We start from the raw sequence: 22,502 nt of genomic DNA on the forward strand, positions 1-22,502 counted from the left end.
AGGTCAAATTTGCTAAGGTCAGATTTACCTTTCCCACAGCTCACTGGGATGGGGTTGGGTGAAGAAATGTATTTGAGAAGCTGAGATCAGAGGCTGAATGAAGAGCAGTTGCAGTCCTAGGGATACAGATGGGCAAATTAGATAAATATTTAGGAGATATGGCTGTGTTGGTGGGGTGGGGGTGGGGTGAAGGAGAGGGAGAATAATGGAGAGTTTAAGACAAATTTCAAATATTTATTGAAAAGATGGTTCACAATATCTAATTTCGGTAGGTAGTGGTGCTATTATTTGAGAAAGAATGAGAGGGACAGTTTGGGGGGTAGAAAGTGAGTTATTTTTTTAAAAAGATTTATTTATTTGAGGGAGAGGGAGAGCAGGAGAGCATGTGCAGGGGCAGAGGGAGAGAATCTCAGGCTGACTCCCCACTGAGCTGGGAGCCCCAGGCGGGGTTCCATCCCACCACACATGAGATCACAACCAGAGCAGAAACCAAGAGTTGGAGGCTTCACCTCACCACCCAGGTGCTCCTAAAGTGAATTATTTTAGAGATGTATTTGAAACAGTTCAGAGATGTGTATGGAACAGCTGCCTGGAAACGTTCCTCTGGCAGGTGGCTCTAAGGAGGTGGTGGGGGGGGGGGCTGAAGTTTATCTAGTGGCAGTCCCAAGTGAGTGGGTGAGATTCTGCGGGGTGGGTAAAAGAATAAGTAACCAGCCAGGATCCCCCAGGCCCACAGCGCCGGGCGAGGTGTAAGCAAGGTTGCCAGTAGCGGGTTCACGGCGGCAGGGGGCGCACTTGGATGCGGGGACGTGAGACAGGAAGCTGCTGAGGCTCCCAGAGTCCTGGAAGAAGCCAGTTCCCAGAGCGTGCCAGGGAGACCTAGCTGAATCTGGGGTAGACCGAGGGTCTAGTAAGATCGGGCTAGCCACTCTGATCGGGGATACGCAGCTGGGCTGCCGAACCTCCCCAGTGCCCGGGCTCTATCCCGCTGCCAAGCCGTCCTGGGAGCAGGTCCAGCTCTCTGATCACATTCGGTACCGAGCCCTCCCGACTCCACGCGCTTTCCCGGAGACACTGCCCGCCGCGTCACCAAGCAGAGAGGGCCCCTGAAGTTGACGTCCAGGAATGGGACGTAAGTGGGTGGAGGTGTTGCAAGACAATGGAGATTTGATGGTCAACTTTGAGTAAGGATCCACAAGGGAACCAAGGACAGCAGGAGGCGGGGGGGGGCGGTCTTGATGGGAGCAGACCGTCCTAGGGTACAGACAAGTCCCAAACTCCCACCTACGGATCCCCCAAGGCCATCTTCCAGGGACCGGGCAAATGGCACCCAGGAAAGAGGGTCCGTGAAATCAGCAGAGCAGGGAAGAGGCACACCACGCCTGGGCAGGGGTCCGGGGATCCAGGATGAGCAGACAGCGCCTGGATGGAGGACACTGGGGACAGGCGAACGAGGAATCAGAACACAAAGCCCGAGGCAGCCGGGGATGGCAGCGTTGTGCGGGAGAAGCAGCGGAGGCGGCGGGAGCGGAACGACCCACACGGAGCCAGAGCATCGGGACATGATGCCCAGGTCAGAGGGGAAGCTGGGGACTCCACAAGCGGGCCGGAGAAGAATGGAGTGCAGAAGCCCCAGCTGGGTGTGAGAAGGAGACAGGCACGCAGTCCGGGGGTTACTGGATCATCGACCGGGGGAGCCTGACCCAGGTAGGGCTTCAGAGTGAGGTTCTGAAAGTCGTTGGGGCAATGCCCCCAGGGATTCCCAGCCCGGCTGTGACTCCAGTTAAAAGCAGCAGAGGAGAGGCACGACCCGCCGCTGCCCCGGGCCCCCCCAGCTCTCTTGTTTGTCTCGGAGTCCGGCAGGAACCGGCTTCTGCTCGCCGCCGGGCGGGCGGGTGGCTTCTGATTGGTCAGTGCTTGTTTCCAGCCCCGATTCAGCCAATCAGCGTGCGGCAGTGTTTTCATCTTGGGTTGGAATAAAAGCGCTGGAATAAAAGGAGACAGAAAAGGCGCCGGCCGGGCCCGACACACGCTGCTGGGAGCCTGGTGAGCTGGATTTTGGTATCTAGGTCCTGGGCATAGGTGCTAGGAGGACAGAAAGCGCTCGAATAGGGGTGCAGGGAGACAACATGTGACCGATGAGGAGCCGCCAGGGAAGAGATGACGAAAAGAAGAGGCAGCTAGGAGATGGCGAGACGGGGGTCCGCTTCCATGGGAACAGTCTTAATGCCGAGGAAACACCCCTGGTTGGGGGGCGCGCAGGTGGCTCGCGCCGCCGGTTTGAACCGGCTTCGCCTTTCCCATGCGGGGTTCGCGTGGCCGCAGCGCCTAGCGACCTAGACAGCGGCCAATGGCGCCGCAGTTTCTAGCCGTCAGGCCAATGAGCGGGTCGGGGGCGGGCCGTTCCGGACGCCGTTCGCTGATCTTGTGGTTGAAGGAACGAGCTCTGAGGAAGGGTCTCCAGTGCGGGCGGGAGGGCTCCTGTCAGGGTCCCAGGGAGTGGCAGCCCCCCAGGTATGGCCCTGCCCAGGTATCCGGACGTAAGGTGCCTCTCCTGCCGGTCCCCAAGCTGTGTCAGATCTGCGGAAAGCCCGATTAATTCCACGCCCCTGAGCATGTCTTAGTCTCTCCTTGTTTCCCTGCCTCAGGTTACCTCGGAACTCGCCGAGGGAGAGGTCTCCCCGCCGGGCGGGGGCCGCTGTCCCGGAGCTGAGGGCGGACGCACGAGCCAGCCGCAGACTGGCTGGCCCAGGACCCAGGCCGGGCTGAGGCTTCCTTCGCCGCGCGCCCCTACCGCCTGGGCCGCGGAGCGGTGACAAGCCCCGCGCGCTGCGGCAGCGGCCCGTGTTGGCCGCATAGGCTGGGCAGCGCCCGGCGCTGACGCCGAGGTCTGTGTGCAGGTGGCCGCCGAACCGGAGCCGAAGCCGGAGCCGGGCCTCCGCGCCGCGCCATGGCGCCCACCCTAGCCACAGCCCATCGGCGCCGCTGGTGGATGGCCTGCACAGCCGTGCTGGAAAACCTCCTCTTCTCGGCAGTCCTCCTGGGCTGGGGCTCGCTGCTCATCATGCTCAAGTCGGAGGGCTTTTACTCGTACCTGTGTACTGAGCCAGGTGAGACGGGCGGCTCGGGCTGGGGGTGGTTCCCGGAGTGGGAGCTTTGGGAGAGGGCGAGACGGGAGTGAAAGATCGGCCAGCAGTACTACCTCGGTGCGCAACACCTCCCGGTTTAGCAGAAGCCCCGTTTGATCCTCTCTCAGCCCTCTCTGCTGGGTACGTGTCATTGGCTGTTTTGTGGATGAAGAAACCGAGGCCCAGGCCCATCTTCTGGCTTGCCCAAGGACTGCGGTAGAGCCAGAACCCCCCTAAGTCCAGGGTGTTCTTCCTCCCGCCTTAAGGAACATTGCTGGACTCCTCTCCTTCCAGTGCATAGCACATCACTTGCCTTGCACTAAATACGTTGCTGCCTGACTGTGAGAAAGAGGAACTCCTGACTCAGTGGCTGGGGTGCAGAAAGAGAGAGGAAGTGGCTTGGCCTCCACCCCACTGAAGCTTCATCTGGAATCTAGATGTTTTAGTCAGGCCATTATGGAGTCTCTTAAGGGCATGTCAGCTACAATTTCTTGTCTATTTTTTGCTGCTTTATGATTTTCCAAAGGACATTTCCTCCCACAGGCTGTGAGAACATCCCAGTGGCCTTCTATCTGCCTGCCATTGTGGAGGGAGGCAAAGGGGGTATTTAGGGAAATAACACTTGTTCTGTTGTCTCTCTTTGCCACACCATTGGTTTTGCTGAATGCAGGCTGAGGATGCTTGTCTATAAGAAATCGAACCCCAACTCCTACCTTCACACCCCCCTGACCCCGTCCAAGGCTCCTAATTGTTGTAGATTAGTAGATTCAGCTGAACAGTGAGACCCAAGTGCCTCTCCACCTCTACCCTCCTACCCCTTTCCTAGGTAACCTTGATAAGAAATGTTTCCCTCTGCCCTCTGCTATCCCCAGCAGTGGCTACCTAATAGCTGAACTCCGTAATGTCTCTTCCCATTGCCTTTGTCAGCCAGTTCCTGCACGAGTCCCCTTAGAGGGAGATGGGTAGAGTTTGACCCTCTGAATCACAGCACTGGCATGCCTTTTCTTGTTAGTGTTCTAAATTGGGGGGAAGAGAAAGCTTTGGACCAGCTCATGCTACCTATAACCCCATGTAGAGTCCTTGTTTCCCTTTCTTGGTAGTCCCAGGAGATTTCTGAGTGTTTCAGTTTCTAAGGAAGCTTTGCTGGGCAGGTTAGGGGCAGGAGAAACGAAGGGGACGCAGAGGTCACCTGGGGGAGGGTAGAGAGTATATAATTTATAAGCTTTAGCCTTTAGCTACTCAGAAATATTTCCTAATAGCCTAAGGGTTCTTGGCAGACTTTTCCGCACATCAGCAAGAAATCTAGGGAGATGGGAGAGTCACTCAGACCTTGTTCCTTGAATAAGCTTTCTGCTTTGCCCAAGAGATGTTAGCAGATTAAGGACTCTGGAAGGAGCAGGTTGGAGTGTTTGGCTCCTCCTCTCCCTCCCTCTCTCCTCCGTTTTAGATCATGACCCTTCCTGCCTCCCTCTTTGATGGATTCTTTCAGGCTGCACCGAGGGTCTTTCCTAAAAACAGAGAGAAACCTCATTTCCAGGTGAAGCTTTTAGTGTCTCATCCAGACTGAGGGACTGTTGTGGTTGATTTTTTGGGGGAAGTGTGGGAGGGAAAGGATGCTACTGTAGAAGGCCAGATTCTAGGTTTCTTTTCTGAGCTTGTCCACTGACTTAATGTATTTTATGGTACTGGTAGCACTGGGGCTGGTCACTTCATTCCTGCCTCGACCTTGGCTTCTTCCTCCATTTAAAGTGGGAGGAGTTGCAGAGACTGCCAACACAATGCTGAGCTGGTGTTGAAGCCGGTAAGAGGCTTGACCCTGTCCCTCCTATAAATCAAAGTGAAGGTGAAGGGTCAGGGTGGCAGTTGAACATCAACTTCTTATCCCGTGCCTTTGCCCCTGCCTTTGATTTTGTTTTTTTTCTGACTACCTGGAAAGCCTGCTGATCCAGCATCTTGGACGGGCAGCCCCGCTGATTCCACACAGCTTATCTCTCTGGCCTCCCTGCTTCTCGATTCTTGGAGTCCCAAGTAGCCTGTCACCTTTTGGAGCCAGGAGTCTCCTCCAGGCCTTGCCTCCCTGGAGTGCCTGGAGCGTATAGGGTCAAGGTTTCCGCTTAGGCCTAATATGTTTAAACTTGGTGGATGGCTGACTTGCCGAGAAGCAGTGGGGCCATTTATGGAGTTTATTATGTTAGACTTGTGAAAAGCTGACTGGTCTGCCGCTGCTTGAGATGCCAATTTGTCAGCTTTTTGTCACTTATAGGACCTTGGCTTTTGGGTTTTTCTCTCAAGAAAATTTGCCTAAACCTGTTGAAACGTTCTCAGAACTCATTCTCGGGACGCCAGCCAGAATCTGGCCCCGGACACATGGTGTTGGGTTGCAGTGTGGTGAGGTGGGAGAAGGAGTGAGCCTGTTTCTCTGCTGCCTCTCAGCTCTTTTTGCCTTTCTCACCACATGAGATTGTTAAGGACCCGTGCCCAGCATTTGGGCTTTGCCTCCCCAGGCCCCCTGGTGTGGTTGGGCTGCCGTCTGGCTTCCTAGCCCAGGAAGTCCAGGGCTTTCCCAGACCCATGTCCTTTTGGCCTCAGGATGACCGCCATACCTCCCCAATCTTGACCTCTTTCTTCATTTTCTCAGTCATCTGATGGCCCGCTTGGACAGGGTCAGGTCAGGGGGTTGTTAATCTCCTCTTTGTCTAACCCACATGTCCAATAAGCATTGAGGTGTTGTGCTGGGTGGTGCAGAGCAGTCCTGGCCCTCAGGGAGTCCGTAGTCCACCAGCATCAAACCCACAGACCATATGCTTCCAAGTGGAGGTCCGGACTGCAGTGAGAGCAGGGGGCCAGGAAGGAGAACGGCAGTGGGGATCCAGTTCAACTTGGGTGGGAGGGCCTCTCTGAGGTTTAGGGGGAAGCGGGGAGGGCAATGAGGGGTGAGTCGGGAGAGGAGTGGGGCAAGAAGAGGTGGGAGGTGGCCAGGGCCCACAGGGCCTAGGAGGCCACGTGTGGAAGTTGGATTATTTTATTCTCAAGGCAGGAAGAAGTGACAGGGGCATAGGAGGGCGACGATCGGATTCACCTGTTAGACTCTTAGGAATTATTGCAGTATTGCCACAAACTGGGCATGGGGCATGGGTGGGAGTTGCGGTTTCTGCCCAAGGAAGTCACGGTCTAGCTCATTCACGGACACCAAGGCAGACCCGAGTTCTGTTCCCTTCACGGTCTAGCTCATTCACGGACACCAAGGCAGACCCAAGTCTTGCTGCCTGTGGTGGCAGTGGAGCTGTACTCCTCATGAAACAAAGCAGGAAGCTGGTCCCCCGGGCCCTGAGAGGGCAGAGGGGCCGCTGTCCACCAGGGAAGCAGAGATGGGCCTGGGGCCCCGCAGGTGGGCCGAGGTGGCAGAGGTTGGCAGGAGACCTTCCCTGCTGCTTGGAGGCCCTCTTTTAATGGTCTCCTCCTCGCGCAAAGGCTGCTGGCTTTTTTTTTTTTTTTTTTAAGATTTTATTTATTTATTTGACAGACAAGGGATCACAGGTAGGCAGAGAGACAGGCAGAGAGAGAGGAGGAAGCAGGCTCTCTCCGCTGAGCAGAGAGCCTGATGCGGAGCTCGATCCCAGAACCCTGGGATCACGACCAGAGCCAAAGGCTGAGGCTTTAACCCACTGAGCCACCCAGGCACCCCTAGGCTGCTGGCTTTGAATAGCTTTTGAAAGCCCACCCTTTGACTTGTATTGCTGTGAATGTGACTGTTTCCACTCCCCCCTCCCCGCTCCCCCTACTCCCCTTTCCACCCCGCTTTATTTGGGATTTAAAAAAACAAACATTCTGTAGCAACGGATGAGAAGGTCTGAATGCTGGTGTCCATGGCCTCACAGTGAGTCAGAGAAAGGAGCTGGAACCCTCAGCCTTTCCTCCCAACCTTGCCTTTCTTCTTCCCATTTCATGACCCACTTTCCCTCTCCCACATCTGTGGGCCCCACCTGCCTTCGTGGTGTTGCATTAAGATTCTGTCCAGCTTGGGCTGACTCTCAGGGAGGATCTTGGGGTCAGTCCCATTCACACTGGGTGTCATTAAGGGCCACCTGGGGCTGTCTGTGCTGTCTCTGTCCCTTCAGCATATTCTCTTGGAAAGCCTTGGACCCACGTAGTATAGCATCAGCACAGCCCAGAGGCTAAAAACAGGAACTCTGAGGTCCAGCTTCTCCATAAGGTGCTGTCTATGAGACGTCAGACAAGCTCTCCAAATGACTGCTCCAAAGCCTCCGGTGTCCTGTTGTGGACGGTGGGCGGGGAATGAGAGCACTAAGCGACATGGAACAAAAGCCACTGAGTAAGTGGCCAGCACACACGGCCACAAGTAGAGGCTAGGCTCTGGCCTACCCAGGATGGCCCTCTGACTGTCTGTGTCCTGCCTTGTGTTTGCTCTGCATCTGAGGCTGACCTCTCATCTACATCCCCCTGTTGGACTGAGATACTGCTTCCTGTTGCCGGATAGACTAAGGATTTAGGAAAGTGACAGGAGATCCTGGGGCAGGGACCATCAGCAGGGAGGTCCAGGGGCCTGCATCCCGGGCGTGGGGGCAGGCAGGCAGTAAGCAGTCAGAGAAGGGACCTGCTCAGGAATTCGAGGAGCCTCCAGCCCAGTGCCCCCTTGTTCCTTTAAGCATCATGCAGCCGTTCCCTTTGTTTGTCTGGGGTGGGGGGAACCCCCTCCTTGACCCAGGGAGGCCAGGGGAGCCCAAGTGGGGTCATAGCACCCCCTTTTGTCCCCTGCTTTCAGTGTACGGATTGTGTGTTAGTCTGCTGTGAGGAGGGCTGAACAGTGCAGGCATTGTTCTCTCTTCCCGGCCCCTCAGCAGCCTCACAGTGATTCGGCACACTCTGGCCACACCAATTCCTTGCCTGTCCTCTTGGTTCACCTTCCCCGGCCGGACTGGGCCAGGCCACTCTGGCCGCCCAACTGAGAGGCATCTGTTTGATAAACAGGTGCAGGTGAGGTGCGGAACAGGCTAGGCTGGGAGCGGAGGGGCACCCTGGGGCTTGACACTTCTTTGGTGCTTATCTGTTTGTGTCTCTTCTGGCCCACAGTGGCCCAGGTGGGAGCAGAGGGAGCGGAACAGCCTGGGTGTGGCTGTGTTCGGGCATCTGTCGGATCTGTGATTATTCATGTGGGCTGTTTATTGCCAACAAAGCTGGGCTCACCAAAGACTAGTCTCCTCTGGGAGCAAGGGACTCTCTTGCATTGCTTCACGGACAGACAAGAGAGGCCACTGAGACTCCCTATCCTGGGCTTATCTGTTGCTGGACATCACTGCCTAGAGGCAGGAGTGCAAGGGTCAGGCAGCCCAGTTGGCAGGGATTTTTTTTTTAAAGAGAGAGAGCTGGAGATGCCTGGGTGGCTTAGTCCGCTGAACGTCCGCCTTCGTTTGGCTCAGCATCCTGGGATTGAGTCCTGCTTAGGGCTTCTTGCTCATTGAGAGGTTGCTGGGAGTGGGGAACCTGTTTCTCCCTCTGCCTGCTGCTCCCCCTGCTTGTGCTCGCCCTATCTGACAAATAAAATTAAAAAAAAAAAAAAAAGGAGTTAAAGCTGGTGGCCCAAAGTGTGTAAGTCTCTTTTCCTGTGTGTAGTGGCTGCAGGATGAAAGATGGGGGACAGGGGTGCCTGGGTGGCTCAGTAGGTTGAGCATTTGCCTTCGGCTCAGGTCCTGATCCCAGGGCTTTGGGGTGGAGCCCTGCATTAGGCTTCCTGCTCAGTGGGGAGCCTGCTCCTGCCTCTGCTGCTCCTCCTGCTTTTGCGCTCTCTTTCTGTCTGTCAAATAAATAAATAAAGTCTTTAGGGGGATAAAAAAAGATGGGGACAGATACCCTTCCCTCCACTCCTGCCTCTCTCCTTAGGAGCGCCCCTGTCCAGTTCTTTTTAAATTCAAGATGTTTCCACCACCATCCCCACTTACAGCAAGGCAGGGAGACTGCCCTGCGTACATTGCCTTGGGATTTATCTTCTCTCTTGTGGCAAGTACAGTCTTGGGTTTATGGGTCCACCTCTGGGAAAACCGGGGGCAGGCACCCTGGGGCCTCTACTCAGAGACAGTGCTTCCTGGTTCCGTTGGCTACCTGTCTAGCTCTGGCTGTCTCTGCTTACAGCCGCGGACCCAGAGTCCTCCAAGCCCTGAGTTCTCCTGTGTTCTGTAGTGCGGTCCCAGACCCTGAGTGGCCACAGTCAGGGTTCGCAAGCCAGTGATCCCAGACCCCAGGCGCCTTCTCCACCCGTTCCCTCTGTGACAGTTGTATGCTGCTTTGCTCGTATCTGCACACCAACCGGGAAATGGCCATTGCGGTGTGGAGGCCCTGTCCTCCCACTTCACGTGCAGTTCCTGTTGCTGCTGGCTGCGAGCCATCCACTGAAACCAGCGCCAGCCTCGGAGGCAGCGCCGCCTTTGCAGAAGCTATGCCACCACGGACGAGCAGCTCCGGGCCCCGGCTAGGGCAATGCGTGCGGGGCTTCTGACCTGGATGCTCATAGACTCAGATGATCCTGCTGGTCATGTGTTTGTGCTGTCAGCGTAGTGGGGCCTCTCTGAGGAGACAGAGGGGCAGGGTTTGGGGGTGGGGAGAGAATCTGGCTTGTTAGGTTTCATTTCTGTGGTTTCAGAAGGTTGACCTTGTGCTTTTCATCTCCTTAAATCCCCTCTGTCTTCTCCTTGGTTTCATACATACTATTTCCTTTCTTTTGTCTGTATCCTCTTGGCCTTGGTGATCTGACTGCAGTACTCCCATCGTTTTCATTCATTTGGTAAACACCTGCTGCACCCCAGGACCTGGGTCCTCACCAGAGACGTGGGCCGCCAGCCCAATGGGAGATGAGACACAAAGTCGTGGTACACACACACTGTTGTGGGAGCCTGCGCCCAGTGCCTTTGTCCAGCTCCGCCGCTGGCCAGTTACACCATCCCAGGCCTCCCATAATAGTGATAATAATAGCAGGTCATAGCTGTTGTTTATCGAGCACTTTCTATGTCCATGTAAGCTCTAAAGTGTTGTCCGGAGTTCCTCATGTATCTTCCTCCCGACTCTAGGAGGTAGATACAACTACCGTATTGTGCCATTTTGCAAATAAAGAAACAGGTAGAATGATATTAAGTCATTTTTCCAAGGTTATCCAAGTAGGAAGTAGAGGTACCAAAATTGAAACCCAGAGGCCAGATTCTGGCCCCTCCCCCTCCATCGATGTGCCCCCAGCAGGGGCTGTTGGTGAGAGGCTGGCATACATAGCATGATTCATCCTAAGTGCATCCTTCTCCATGACCTTGGGGCAGCCCTGGGAGGCCTGGGCAGGCCTTTGCCGACCTCAGCTTTATGGCCCTGGCGCCAGAGGGCCGCAATCTGGAGGGGGCAGTTATCAGTAGAGAGGTGTTTCCTCGCCTCTCCCAGTGTGACCTCGCATCTAATCAGAGGCTGCTCCTCTCTGGGAGGATTAGTCAGCATCTTTAACTAGCTGGGCCCCCAAGAGGAGAGGCTTCCTCTGCCGCCTTCGGGCCTGTGCTCCACCCTCCTGCCTGCAGCTGCCGCAGCACTTCTTCCTCCCTATGTCTTGCCCTCTCCGGGCTGGGTGGACTTTGGAGGGGCGATTAGGGCCGAGACTGCAGGTAGCACAGGTGTGGCCTCAGGGGACAGCAAAACATGACCCCAGCAGGGAAAGTAAGAAAGGTGGACCTTAACAAGTGAAAGCTAATGACTTAGGACTACTAAAAAAAAAAACCAAAAGCAAAAAACTTCTCCAAGGGGTTTTGCCCTTCCCTTTGGTTGACCGAGGAGAACCAGGGCATTGCAGTGACCCCAGCAGCTTGTCCCTCTCAGGTGGTCTAGGGTGGAGCCCTGATAGACTGGCTGCAGCCTGTTTCCACGGACAGAGCTGCTGAGATTTCCAGCCGGCCGGTGACCCCACAGCCTAGGCTGGGTCCTAAGTCCTAGTCTTCTCTGATGTAGGTTACTCTCGAATGGGAATCTCAAGCTGGGGCTCATGCGTGCCTCAAGGGACACGGGAAACCCCTGAAACTGTGGGCAAGCCTTTGTGTGCATTTTCGGAGGAGGAGCATAGATTCCTTTATTGGAGTCTCCAGAAGGTTTGCGACCTCTACAAAAGTTAAGAGCCTCTGCGTTACTGCTCCAAGGGGCTGGGGCCAGATGCACAGTCAGTCAAGCCTGCCCCGGGGTAGCCAGAGCCAGACCTAACATTTCCAGTGGGGTCTGAATGTGCAGCTGCCCCTCTGATCTTTGGGAATCACTGCCTCAACCCTGTGATCAAGTTTCCCTCCCTCTACACATACAGATACTGTCACCAACGGCACAGTGGGGGGCACAGCAGAGCCGGAGCAGGAATCTGAGGATATCAGCTGGATGAATGGCTGGCTTAGCTGCCAGGCCCAGGATGAGATGCTCAACTTGGCGTTCACCGTAGGCTCCTTCCTGCTCAGTGCCATCACCCTGCCTCTAGGCATCGTCATGGACAAATATGGCCCAAGGAAGCTCAGGCTGCTGGGCAGGTCAGTGCAGGGGCTGGGGGTGGGCAGGTGGGACTCCTGGGCTGAGATCCCCACTGTGGAGAATCCTGGTCCCTGCTGTCAGCCGCACTGTCAGCTCCCTAAATGCCCACCCAGAATGGGGCTCCTCTCCATTCTGCCACCAAATCAGTAGGTCCTGTGGTCCTTGCTGTGTGCTAGTATTGCATAAGAAAGGCTCGGGGCCCTGGTTCGGGGCCTGCTTCGTTGCTTGTCATTAAGAACACTGGTTTGCACTTCCTGAGGTGCATGCCCCTGGCCTATAAAGCTCCATTCCACCAGACTCAGGGTTAGTCCACCAAGCAGTGGGTCCTTTCAGCCCACAGCCCTCCCCTGACCAGTCCCGCTGGAAATGATCATCTGCAGGGCTGTGGTTTGCAATGGGTGAGCTCTGAGACCGCGAAGGGAACGGGTGGAGGATCAGTCTCATTCATTCTTTGGAGCATAAGAGGCCTTGGTCCCCAGGTTGGAGCTAAGCAGACAGGATTCAGAAGCTGCCGCTCAGCTCCCTCATGCTCGGTGAGGTACTGCCGCTTCTCTGCAGAGCGGGCGTAGGAACCTGGGGAACGGGTCGTGCCCGCTCACTTCAAAACCCTGGCCTCTCCAGTCTGAGGATGGGAGGGGATAGTGTAGTGTGGTGTTCATCAGATCTGCCTTTGGGCCCTGAATTCTAGCTTAGACAGCTGCTGTCTATGAGACTTTGTGAGAATGTGTGGTTTTCTCTTTCTTTTTTTTTTTTAAAGATTTTATTTATTTATTTATTTGTCAGAGAAAGAGAGAACACAAGCAGGCAGAGCGGCAGGCAGAGGCAGAGAGAGAAGCAGGCTCCCGGCTGAGCAAGGAGCCCCATGCAGGACTCAATCCCAAGACCCTGGGATCATGACCTGAGCTGAAGGCAGCAGCTCAACCAACCGAGCCACCCAGGCATTCCTGGTTTTTTCTTTCTTTGTTTTATTTTCTTCATCAGTAAAATGGAGCCAGTTGTACTCCTCAGAACTGTTAAATTAAACGAGAGAATGTATGCAAATTCTCTGGAAGCATCTGACCCATAGTAAATACTTCCTAAGAACACCATTAATAACAACAGTAATAATAAATAATGTACTATTTCTCCTTGTTTTTAGTGCCTGCTTTGCTGTCTCCTGCTTGCTGATTGCCTATGGAGCAAGTAACCCGAACTGTGAGTATGCTTTTCCTCTACCCTTTGGTCAGGGACTGGGGAGAGAGTGCCCAGAGGTGCTCGCAGACCCGCTTGCTGTAGCCGTGCCAGGCCTGGGGCTCACTGCTCAAGTCAGAGGGGATGCCTGTTAGCCTTCACCCTGTCACTTGTCTTAAATGGGGGACTGGGTAAGACAGTGGTCACTCCAGACAGACGTCTAAGAGAAGCTCCTGGGGTGTGCAATACTCCCATCCCATCACCAAGCTAGGCCAGGCCCCGATGCCCTCCCTGATGCCAACCTGAGTTCTAGAACCAGGCCAGCTGAGGGATGTGTGCATAACTTGGGAGCTGAGTCCCCTGAGGCAGCCCAGGCCAGCACTATAAAGATGGGTTAGAAGTTGGGGCACCTGGCTGGCTCAGTTGGAAGAGCATGCAACCCTTGATCTTGGGTCATGAGTTCGAGCCCCACATTGGGCGTAGCGCTTACTTAAAAAGAAAAAAATGATGGCTTAGAATCCAGCTGGTCCCCAGCCCTGTTCAGGTAGAGCCATTGCTTCAAGGACTTTCAGAACAAACACCAAAATAGCACTTGAGGTTTGCCAAAATCTTGGCCAGGCTCATCCGCTAATTTTTGAGCACCTGTATTTTTGTTTTCGGAGAAAGCAGCTTCTTTAGGCCTGTGGCTTGCTGCTAAGGTTAGTGGAGAAAGGGGGATGGGGCTACATCTTCCGCAGGAACCCAGGCTCTGTAAAATAGGCAAGAGGATGGTGGCGAGGAAGAGGCTGTTCCAGCTCCCCAGGTGTCCATCACTAACCCCAGATGGCTTGTCATCCATTCCGCTTGCTCCCTGCGAGGCACTGGGCCAGGCCCTTGACTTCCGGAAGCTCAGCTGTGGTTCCCCGATGATGAGCTTTCCATTTCCTTACAGCCCTCTCCGTGCTCATCTTCGTTTCCCTGGCTCTGAATGGCTTTGGTGGGATGTGCATGACTTTCACTTCATTAACAGTAAGTATTGATTCTTTAAAGATCTCTCGATCAGTCCTCGCTCTGTGAATTTGAGGCAGCTTTTGTTGGCTTCAGTTTCCTTGCCTTCCATCTGCCTATTGTGCCTGGACATCCCAAGCAGGAGAGGACTGCTGGGGATGAAGTGGCCTGGCAGCAAAGCCAGTCATGGCCTCCTGTGCTGGGGAGGTTCTCTAGGTAGGCCTGAAGGCAGCAGAGCTCGGCTCTTGGAGCAGGCCCACCCCTTGCCTGCTGACCTTGGCTTACATGCTGAGGAAGCCAGCTCACTAGCCACGTGCCCAGAGAAGACAGGAGTAGAGAGAAAAAAGCTGCCACCCACTTTCTTTTCTCTCATTTCCCATGGCGGCTCTGGTTAACAGTGCCACCTAAAAACAACCCTCCCTTGAAATCTCCCCACCCTGAACCATTGCCTTTGTCCAGAATGGAACGAAAAATTCAAGGGTGTACATGGCTGCCTCTTGTCGTGGTTTACTGAATGCCAGGGTACAGAGAGCTGCCACCCTGGGGAGAGAGGTGTTTTCTTGGGATGCTTGAGTGCCCCCCTGTCTTTTTCTTTTTCTTTCTTTTTTTTAAGATTTTACTTATTTGACAGAGAGAGACAGCAAGAGAGGGAACACAAGGGGCGCCTGGGTGGCTCAGTGGGTTAAAGCCTCTGCCTTCAGCTCAGTTCATGGTCTCAGGGTCCTGGGATTGAGCCCCGCATCGGGCTTTCTGCTCTGCGGGGAGCCTGCTTCCTCCCTCTCTCCCTCCCTGCCTCTCTGCCTACTTGTGGTCTCTGTATGTCAAATAAATAAATAAAATCTTAAAAAAAGAGAGAGAGAGGGAACACAAGGAAGGGGAGTGGGAGGGGGAGAAGCAGGCTTCCCGCAGAGCAAGGAGCCAGACGTGGGACTTGATCCCAGACCTGAGCTGAAGGCAGCCGCTTAACAACTGAGCCACCCAGGCACCCCAGTGTGCTGCCTTATCTGTAGCAGCAGAATACCACAGAACGTGCTTCTTTGTGAGGTGGGAGAGGTTGTTAGAAGAAAGTTAGTCAAAGAAGGCCAAACATGTCTTCCCTAGGAGGAAGAAGGGAGCTCTCTACAGGCTGGCCCTTCAGAGCTGGCCAGTGGGAAAGAAGTGAGAATACAGTGCTCTTCAGAGAGATTTCTGTCCCAACAGCAATGTCTGGCTTTCCTCAGTTTCCCTGTGACAAACATTTTTATGACGTGGTACCTGCCATCCCGATTTGCAGGGGCCTCTGGTTTCTGATGTCCCTTTCCACTGAGAGTCAGGAGTCCTGCTGTTGAGGGGTGCTTGTTTGGCTTTGAGGGAGCCCTGGGGATGCCGGTCTTCTTGGAAGGAGCTCAGAGAAGTGCTGGTATCTGTGTGACCCCTTGCCTGCAGGCTGTGAGCCTGAGCCTGAGGACAGGCCCAGGCAGGCCCAGTGCCTCTTCTTTTGCCCCTTCCTGTCCTTTGCCTGGTTAACTTCGTCCCAGTGAGAGGGGATGACTGTCTGGTGGGAGCCCACGGAAATGGAAAGTTCAGAGAACTCTGTGTTAGGTGTGAAAGGCACAGCGGGGGCTGTGTATGTGGTATGCTTTGGACGTAGGTGACACACAGGTGTGGGTGACACAGGGCTGTGAGTGACACATGCATCTCTGGGAACTCTGGCAGCCTTGCCCTCTATGATATGAGGGAGATTAACTTTGTACTCTTTTGTGTGTTACTTCTATTTTCTTAACCGGGTAGATTTCTTTTTTAAATGGATGTATCCCCCTCCTTCTCAAATTCCTGGGGGAAAACAGATGTCGAAACAGTAAGAAATATTTCAGAACTATCCAAAGTACACAAATCCCACTAAGTTGTATAAATTGTGAAACAAAAGTCATGGTTCTGTTTGTTCTTTGACAGCATGAAAATGACCAGCTCTTTCATCAAGATGAAAATTAAAAACCTGGCATCATTCCCATTATTTTGGTCATGCTGTGCCTATGTTATGGCAGAATTTAGGGGTAAAATTAGGGATAAAAAAGAGATGGGCCTTGAATGTCAGGAGTTTATGCTCTGAGATGAAGAAAGATGTTTTATTGTAATAAAGTAGAAGACAAGTGGGTAAAAACCACCACACCATGAATCACCTTTAAGAAAGCCTTTGGCAGGGGGCACCTGGGTGGCTCAGTCTGTTGAGTGTCCGGCTCTTGATTTTGGCTCAGGTCATGATCTCATGGTCCTGGGATTGAACTCCATGTCAGTCTCCACTCTCAGCCTGGAGTCCGTTTGTCCCCCCTCCTCCTGCCCCTCCCCCTGCTTGCTTATGACTCTTGATCTCCTGTTTGTGCATTCAAGCCCCACGTTGGGTATGGAGACTACTAAAAAAAGAAAAAAAGAAAAAAAAGAATGAGCTTATAGTTTTCAAGGAACATTTAGAGGAGGCTAGTAGGCCTATAACAATTTGATTTCTGGATTCCTTTTTTATGATCATAGACAAAAATGTTTTTATTTTCAGAAGTCAATATTTTAGGAATAGAAAGTATAGGCTGTGAAATTCTATAAGCACACCTTCAGCAATTTAGAATGTAAATCTGCATATACCAATGTTATTCTTTTTTTTTTAAAAACAGGCTGTTATCAGTTTGCCTTTTTTACTTAGTTCTTTTCACATGTTTTTCTGCCGGTACCTAGAAATCTACCTTATTATTTTAAACTCTAGAGCTCCACCTCATTATGAAACAGTTCTATGTTATTCTATAATATAGATATACCATAATTTACTCAACCAGTTTCCTGCTCATGAACATTTGGGTTGGTTTCTAGTCTTCCCGATTTATGGTGTTACTGGAGGGAACACCCCTGTACATACCTTCCCGTAAAATAAATACTTAGAAGTGGGATTGCTGGTCTTCCCCACAGGTTCCATCCTAATACAATTGTACCAGCATGGATAAGAGTGGCCCTTTCTCCACACCCCTTCCCCAGACCTTGTTATTAGCCTTTTATTTTATTTTATTTTATTTTTTAAGATTTTATTTATTTATTTGACAGACGGAGATCACAAGTAGGCAGAGAGGCAGGCAGAGAGAGAGGAGGAAGCAGGCTCCCTGCTGAGCAGAGAGCCTGATGTGGGGCTCGATCCCAGGACCCTGGGATCATGACCTGAGCCGAAGGCAGAGGCTTTAACCCACTGAGCCACCCAGGTGCCCCTATTAGCCTTTTAAATATTAGCCAGTCTGATCTGGTGAAAATGGTATAACCATGATTTTTAAAAATTTTTCTTTGTTTGTGAGACAGAGCATCTTTCCACCTCTTTTTTTGTGGTCATTTGTATTCTGTGAATTGTTTCTTTGTGTTTGTCTGGTTTTTCTTTTTTTTTTTTAAGTGTTTTGTAAGAACTCTTTGATCTATAAAAACAAATTTGCTGTCTTTCTGGGTGAGCAAGGGATCTTACCCTAGGGTTTTTAGGCCTCTGGGTGATCATGAATAAGCTTAAGGTAGGCTGTACTTCCCTTGAGAGTGTATGCAAGCAAACTGTGTACGTGCTGGTGCATTTTTTTTGTGGCTCTGTTGCTTTCATCAGCCTCTAATAGGTCTGTGTGAAGGTCAAAAGCACTGCGTAGGAACACTTGCATTAGCTCCTCACTGTCCCACCGGGAGTCAAAGGTACACAAGATAACACAGTGAGACCATCTGATTGTTAACCTAAAGGCTTTGGTTAGCAGAGATCTGTTTAAGGGAGCCTAGTGGCTTGTCTCCTAAGGCTTGTCTCCATTCTTGGGTCTAGAGCAGCGGGGAGCAAACTGCAGCCCCCAGGCCAAATCCAGACCACTGGTAGGTGTGGGCAACCCAGCTGGGTGGAGGGACTGGCGGTGAAAGAATTCACCCAAGGCAGAACAAAGGAGATAGAAGTTTATTGAACACACCGCAGGGGAGCAGCCCGCAGGACAGCACGACAGGGAGGCAGAGACTGTCTGCCAGGAGGCAGTGCTGGGGGCTGTGGTTCAGGTGGGGAGTGAGGAGGTATGGGAATGTGTGGAATTTTCCTTTTTTGGTACCTGTGCCCAGTTGTAAGTCGCCCTTTCGTCAGCTAGGGCTTGCGGCTGTTTCTGAGGTGGGTCTGCGGATGGGTCTGTTTGCGCTTGGCCCGGGGTTCCCTGTGGGCCCTTCTACCCCACTTGGCTTCCAGTGCTCACGCCTGCTGCTTATAAGCTGCCAACTGTGGTTGGTGGGGGGAGGATTATAAACAAAGTTTTGTTTTTTTGTGTTTTTCAAAGATTTTATCCATTTATTTAAGAGAGAGAGAGAGCGCACGCGCACACACACGCGGGAGCAGGAACAGGATGGGGGGGGGGGCAGAGGGAGAGGGAGAAGCAGGCTCCCTGCTGAGCCGGGAGCCCTACTGGGGCTCCATCCCAGGACCCTGAGATCCTGACCTGAACCGAAGGCAGATGCGTAACCCACTGAGCCATCCAGGCGCCCCCGTGAACAAAGTTTCATTGGAACACAGCTATGCCTACTATTTACTACTGTCTGTGGCTGCCTTTGTGCTGCAGGGCAGAGTGAGGTAGTTGTACAGAGACTATCTGGCCTGCAAAACCTAAAATATATGTTATCTGATGCTTCACACCCTTTGGTCTAGAGGCACCAAGAAGCTGCTCAATTCCTGTCCCCTGTCAGCAAAGCAGGGGCTGACACCCACTCCCTCACCCCACCTCCTGCTGTCACCCCCTTCTGTGTACGTGGGCCAGCTCCCTCAGCACTTTTTAAGTCATGTTCCCCCTCCACTGCTGCCCCGGCCTGGGGGATCTCAGTGGGTGTTCTCCTGTCCAACAGGGTCTCAGAGGAGGACTCTCATGGCTCTCCTTTCCAGAATAGACCCCAAAAGGGGAATGAGAAGCAGGTCAGCGAGGACAGAGCTGGAGCTCTTGGGCAATGTTTTAGGGCTGGCCGAGACTTCCGCTGAGCAGAGCCCAATCTCGTTCTAACACAGCCCAGGCCTTTAAAAAGCAGAACTGTCAGGATTGGCTCCCAAAGACGCCAGGCTAGCCGCACAATGGCACTTTGTGTTTGTGTCTCCCACCAATGTTCTAATTTGGGGGACAAAGGAGTCTTCAGGGTCACCTTTAGGAGCTCCCTAAATCATATCTCCTACAACTTCTTTGGGGTGTTGGATAATCACTATGTGATAACCTGGGAATCTGGGGGAATGTATTGCCATGGAAACCTTAATTTGGGGACTTTCTGAGTTCTAAGGAGGTTTGTGTTGCATGAGCTGTGGTATAAATAAAGTGACCAGGGGTTGTGAGCTATCACCCCATTGGTGGAGGGGGGCCCCTGGGTTGGCAGAATGCCTTTTCCCCCCACAGACTGGGGCAAGATAGCCAGTGGAGCCTGAGAGGTCTATACTCGTGGGTGATCCTTGGCCCTAGAGGGGAGGCTCAGAGGGGCAAGACTGGATTCCACGCTAGATGGGCTGCCTGCCAGTTGGGGGCCTTTCTCAGGTCCCCACAGCAGAGGGTCTGAGCTGGGCCTTGAGACAGCCTTGGAGGAGGAGGGTGGTACTCCATGGAAACATAGCACTCCCTGGGGCAGAGAGCCTCAGCTTCCCCGCTGGACATCTGGACAGCACACTTTGGTCTGTTTGCCCAGTGTCTAACGTTTGTACAACCCTTTAACTCGCTTCATTGGCTGGAGTGCAAACACCGGCCGGCGGCTGAGGCAGTGTCTTTGGGCTGCCACCCCGCAATCCACGGCCTGGGGTTGCTTGGAGATGGGAGCAGATGCAGCTAACATTGTGGACGCATCTTTTCCACTTCATTACTTGCCGCCCCCGCACCCCAGCCCCCGTCCATGTGGGTGGGACAGGGAGTTCTGAGCTGGAAACCTCCTGGAGAAGCGGTTACAAAATGTTGTCAGGGTCCTCAAAGAAAAATTTCTCTGTGGACTTTTCCTATTTGACTCTAAAGTCTGACTTTCAATCTGAGGAAGAAACCAGAGTTTGATGAAAACAAAATAAACAGCCTTCTTCAAATACTGAGAAGAGATGAAGAAAAGGCATCAGGGTACAGCAAGGAAGCACATGTGCCCTGGCAGGGGGTGGGGTGGGTGGTGGGAGTTTGGTATTTCTGCTTGGCCAACCCATTTCCACAATCAGGAGACAATCCCCACAGCATCCCAGCCAGCCCTCTGGGAGCCTGGGTGAGAGGCGAACACAATTCCCCATGCCTGGAGCCAGTTCTGCCTTTTGGTTTCTATCCTGTGCCTTAAGAACCCAAAATAGCCAGCTGATCGCCATTGACCTGGGAAAAATTCACCCATCAGAAGGTGTTTTCCCTTGTGAGTTTGCTTCACCATGTGACACGTCCAGCATCGGGGGGTGAACAGAAAGTGTAGTGGAGGCATCAGCAGGGCTGGGCCCTGCTGGGAAGGCGAACAGGGTAGTTTCAGGAGTGGAGTCCCTCCTCCCCACCCCTTGCAGCACTGGAGCGGAAAGGTGACCACAAGGACCTTTTCCTGGCAATGTGCACTTGGAGCTGCCGGGTTGTTTGGGGTTGGGAAATAGCCCAGCTTTGCTGAGTCTGCTTGTCCAGACTGGTACGTGGATCCTAGCCTATACAGGTTGTACAGAGCTCTGGGTGTGTCCACCAGCCACCTCTGGACAAGGCTCACCTCTGGAAGGGGCCTTGTGGCTTTTCCCTGAGGCCCAGGGCATGTCCCCAGCTGGTGGGCTTGGGAGACCGTGGATTTGCAAAGTCAGTGTGAGGGGAAACATGGTGGCCCTTCTCTCCCTGCCTGCCAGCCAAGGCCTGTCGTGGGGGTCCCTGAGTAGAGAGGCATCTTAGAGAGGGTCCTCCAAGGAGGCCAACCTGTCATCACCATCCTGGAGCCCAGGCCTCTGGGTCTTCTTGTCCAGGAGCCCTGTTCCGTGGCCAGGACTCGGGGCTGGGTTGGGGGGGCAGGCGGGTGCTGCCTGCAGCTGCTGTTTTCCCCTCTGGGAAGGTCACACAGCCAGAGCCTGTTTACAGGGCGGCCGAGGGGCTGAGAATGAGTCACCACTGTATCCCCGAGCAAGCAAGGCCGGCTTGGAGAGGCCGGGTTCTGCCCTGCAAGCCTGTTCCAGCCCCGGCCCTTGCCGAAACAGCTCAAGTGGCTGGGAAGCACCCGGAGCCTGGGGAGGGGGCCTGTGTTCCCCACCTGTGAGTGCAGTCGTGAAGCCAGAATCAGGAAGCTGCCCCTCTTGAGTGTTTCCCCTGTCATCTGTCACTGTAGCAATGGGTCTGGCTTCCTACTTGGCAGCACAGCTGGTTCTTCCCCTCCACCCAGCCCTCTAGGTCCACAGTAGGGCACTCTGCTCCGTGCTCAGCCATCACTCCCATCATCAGGGCTTCAGAGTAGGTGCCCTGTGCAGAGCAGGTTGTTTGGAGGCAGAAGGACGGGGAGGGTGGGAGGGAGGAGGAGGCAGATGCGAGGATGAAAGAGGAGAAAGTCCACAGCAAATGCAAGTCTATTTGAAGGTGCAGCCCCAGACCATTGGCAGGTCCCAAAGGAGCATCAGAAGGGATGTGGAAAACCTCTAGTGGGAGAGCAGACTGAAAGCTTAATCAGGAACAAATAGAAGGTGAGAGGTGAGGGTAGTTGCCTTGGAAACCAAACTGAGGTTTCCAAGAGGAGAGTAGCCCAATGCTGCCTAATGCAGAAACTTGACCCGCTTTGAGTCCCAGATTTGATCCTGACTGGTTTGGGGGAGTCACTTGACGCTTTTAATCCTTGAGTTTTATACCTAATAAGGGTAAGAAATTACACCTACCTTATAAGGTTGTTTTGAGTGTTTTTAAGATAATACCTGTAGTAGGCATTAAAAATTTATTATGACAGTGCTATTATTATTATTATATGTTATACTAATATAATTATGCTGTTATTATATATTATTATTTAATAATAAGGAAAATTCTCTAATCAAGCTGCTCCTAGGCACAGCAAATAAGGGAAATCTCCTGGCAGGCATGGCAGCTTTTGGAGGAAGGGAAGGAAGCAGCTTAAAGGATAAAACACAATTAGTATTAACATTTAAAAAATAATTAATGTCCTTAGGGAGATCCTCTTCTTCTGCAATTGCTACCACACACTGACTATAGCTGGGATGTTTGTACTTTGGATTTCACTGGCCAAAGTCACCCTTGATGTTCTTTTCAGAGATTTCATCTGAAATGCTAGGTAGACCCTATAAGCTGACACACACTTTGACTTCCTATTTAAATACTTGAATTGGTCAAAAACAAACAAACAAAAAAAACAAAAAACAAACCCACCATGAACTAAGAGGAAGTTAAAGGACAAACTAGGAAAACATACCTGCCGTTCATGGATGAACTATGACTCTTTAATATATGAAAAGCCTGTATAAAATCCTTATGGAAAGACTAATATCCTCCCAGGAAAAAAGGACAAATGAGGAATATAAATGACTGGTATTTTTAAAAGATTTTTATTTATTTATTTATCAGAGAGAGAGCAGAAGCAGGGGGAGCAGCAGGCAGAGGGAGAAGCAGGCTCCCCGCTGAGCAAAGAGCCCGATGCAGGGCTCGATCCCAGGACCCTGATGAGATCATGACCTGAGCGATGGCAGCCACTTAACTGACTGAGCCACCCAGA

The 22,502-nt window shown here is 52.8% G+C and overlaps 1 protein-coding gene across 3 annotated transcripts in view; it reads left to right on the forward strand.

Annotated features, from left to right (window-relative positions):
• The first annotated feature begins 494 nt into the window (after positions 1 to 494).
• Positions 495 to 22,502, forward strand: part of LOC111151362 (solute carrier family 43 member 2) — a 40,281-nt gene continuing 18,273 nt past the window's right edge. The window contains exons 1-5 of one of the 3 annotated variants that reach the window (XM_022509331.1): positions 495 to 2,046; positions 2,649 to 3,110; positions 11,461 to 11,674; positions 12,814 to 12,869; positions 13,777 to 13,853. In XM_022509331.1, the coding sequence (XP_022365039.1) occupies positions 2,951 to 3,110; positions 11,461 to 11,674; positions 12,814 to 12,869; positions 13,777 to 13,853 (507 nt within the window). In that variant the 5' untranslated portion in view covers positions 495 to 2,046; positions 2,649 to 2,950. Of the gene's footprint in view, positions 3,111 to 11,460; positions 11,675 to 12,813; positions 12,870 to 13,776; positions 13,854 to 22,502 lie in introns of all 3 variants that reach the window. The other 2 variants (XM_022509333.1, XM_022509332.1) reach the window with 2 other exon arrangements.

This window comes from Enhydra lutris, unplaced genomic scaffold (assembly GCF_002288905.1).
Source record: "Enhydra lutris kenyoni isolate GAN:26980312 unplaced genomic scaffold, ASM228890v2 scaffoldscaffold26, whole genome shotgun sequence".
In the NCBI taxonomy this organism is placed as follows: Eukaryota; Metazoa; Chordata; class Mammalia; order Carnivora; family Mustelidae; genus Enhydra; species Enhydra lutris.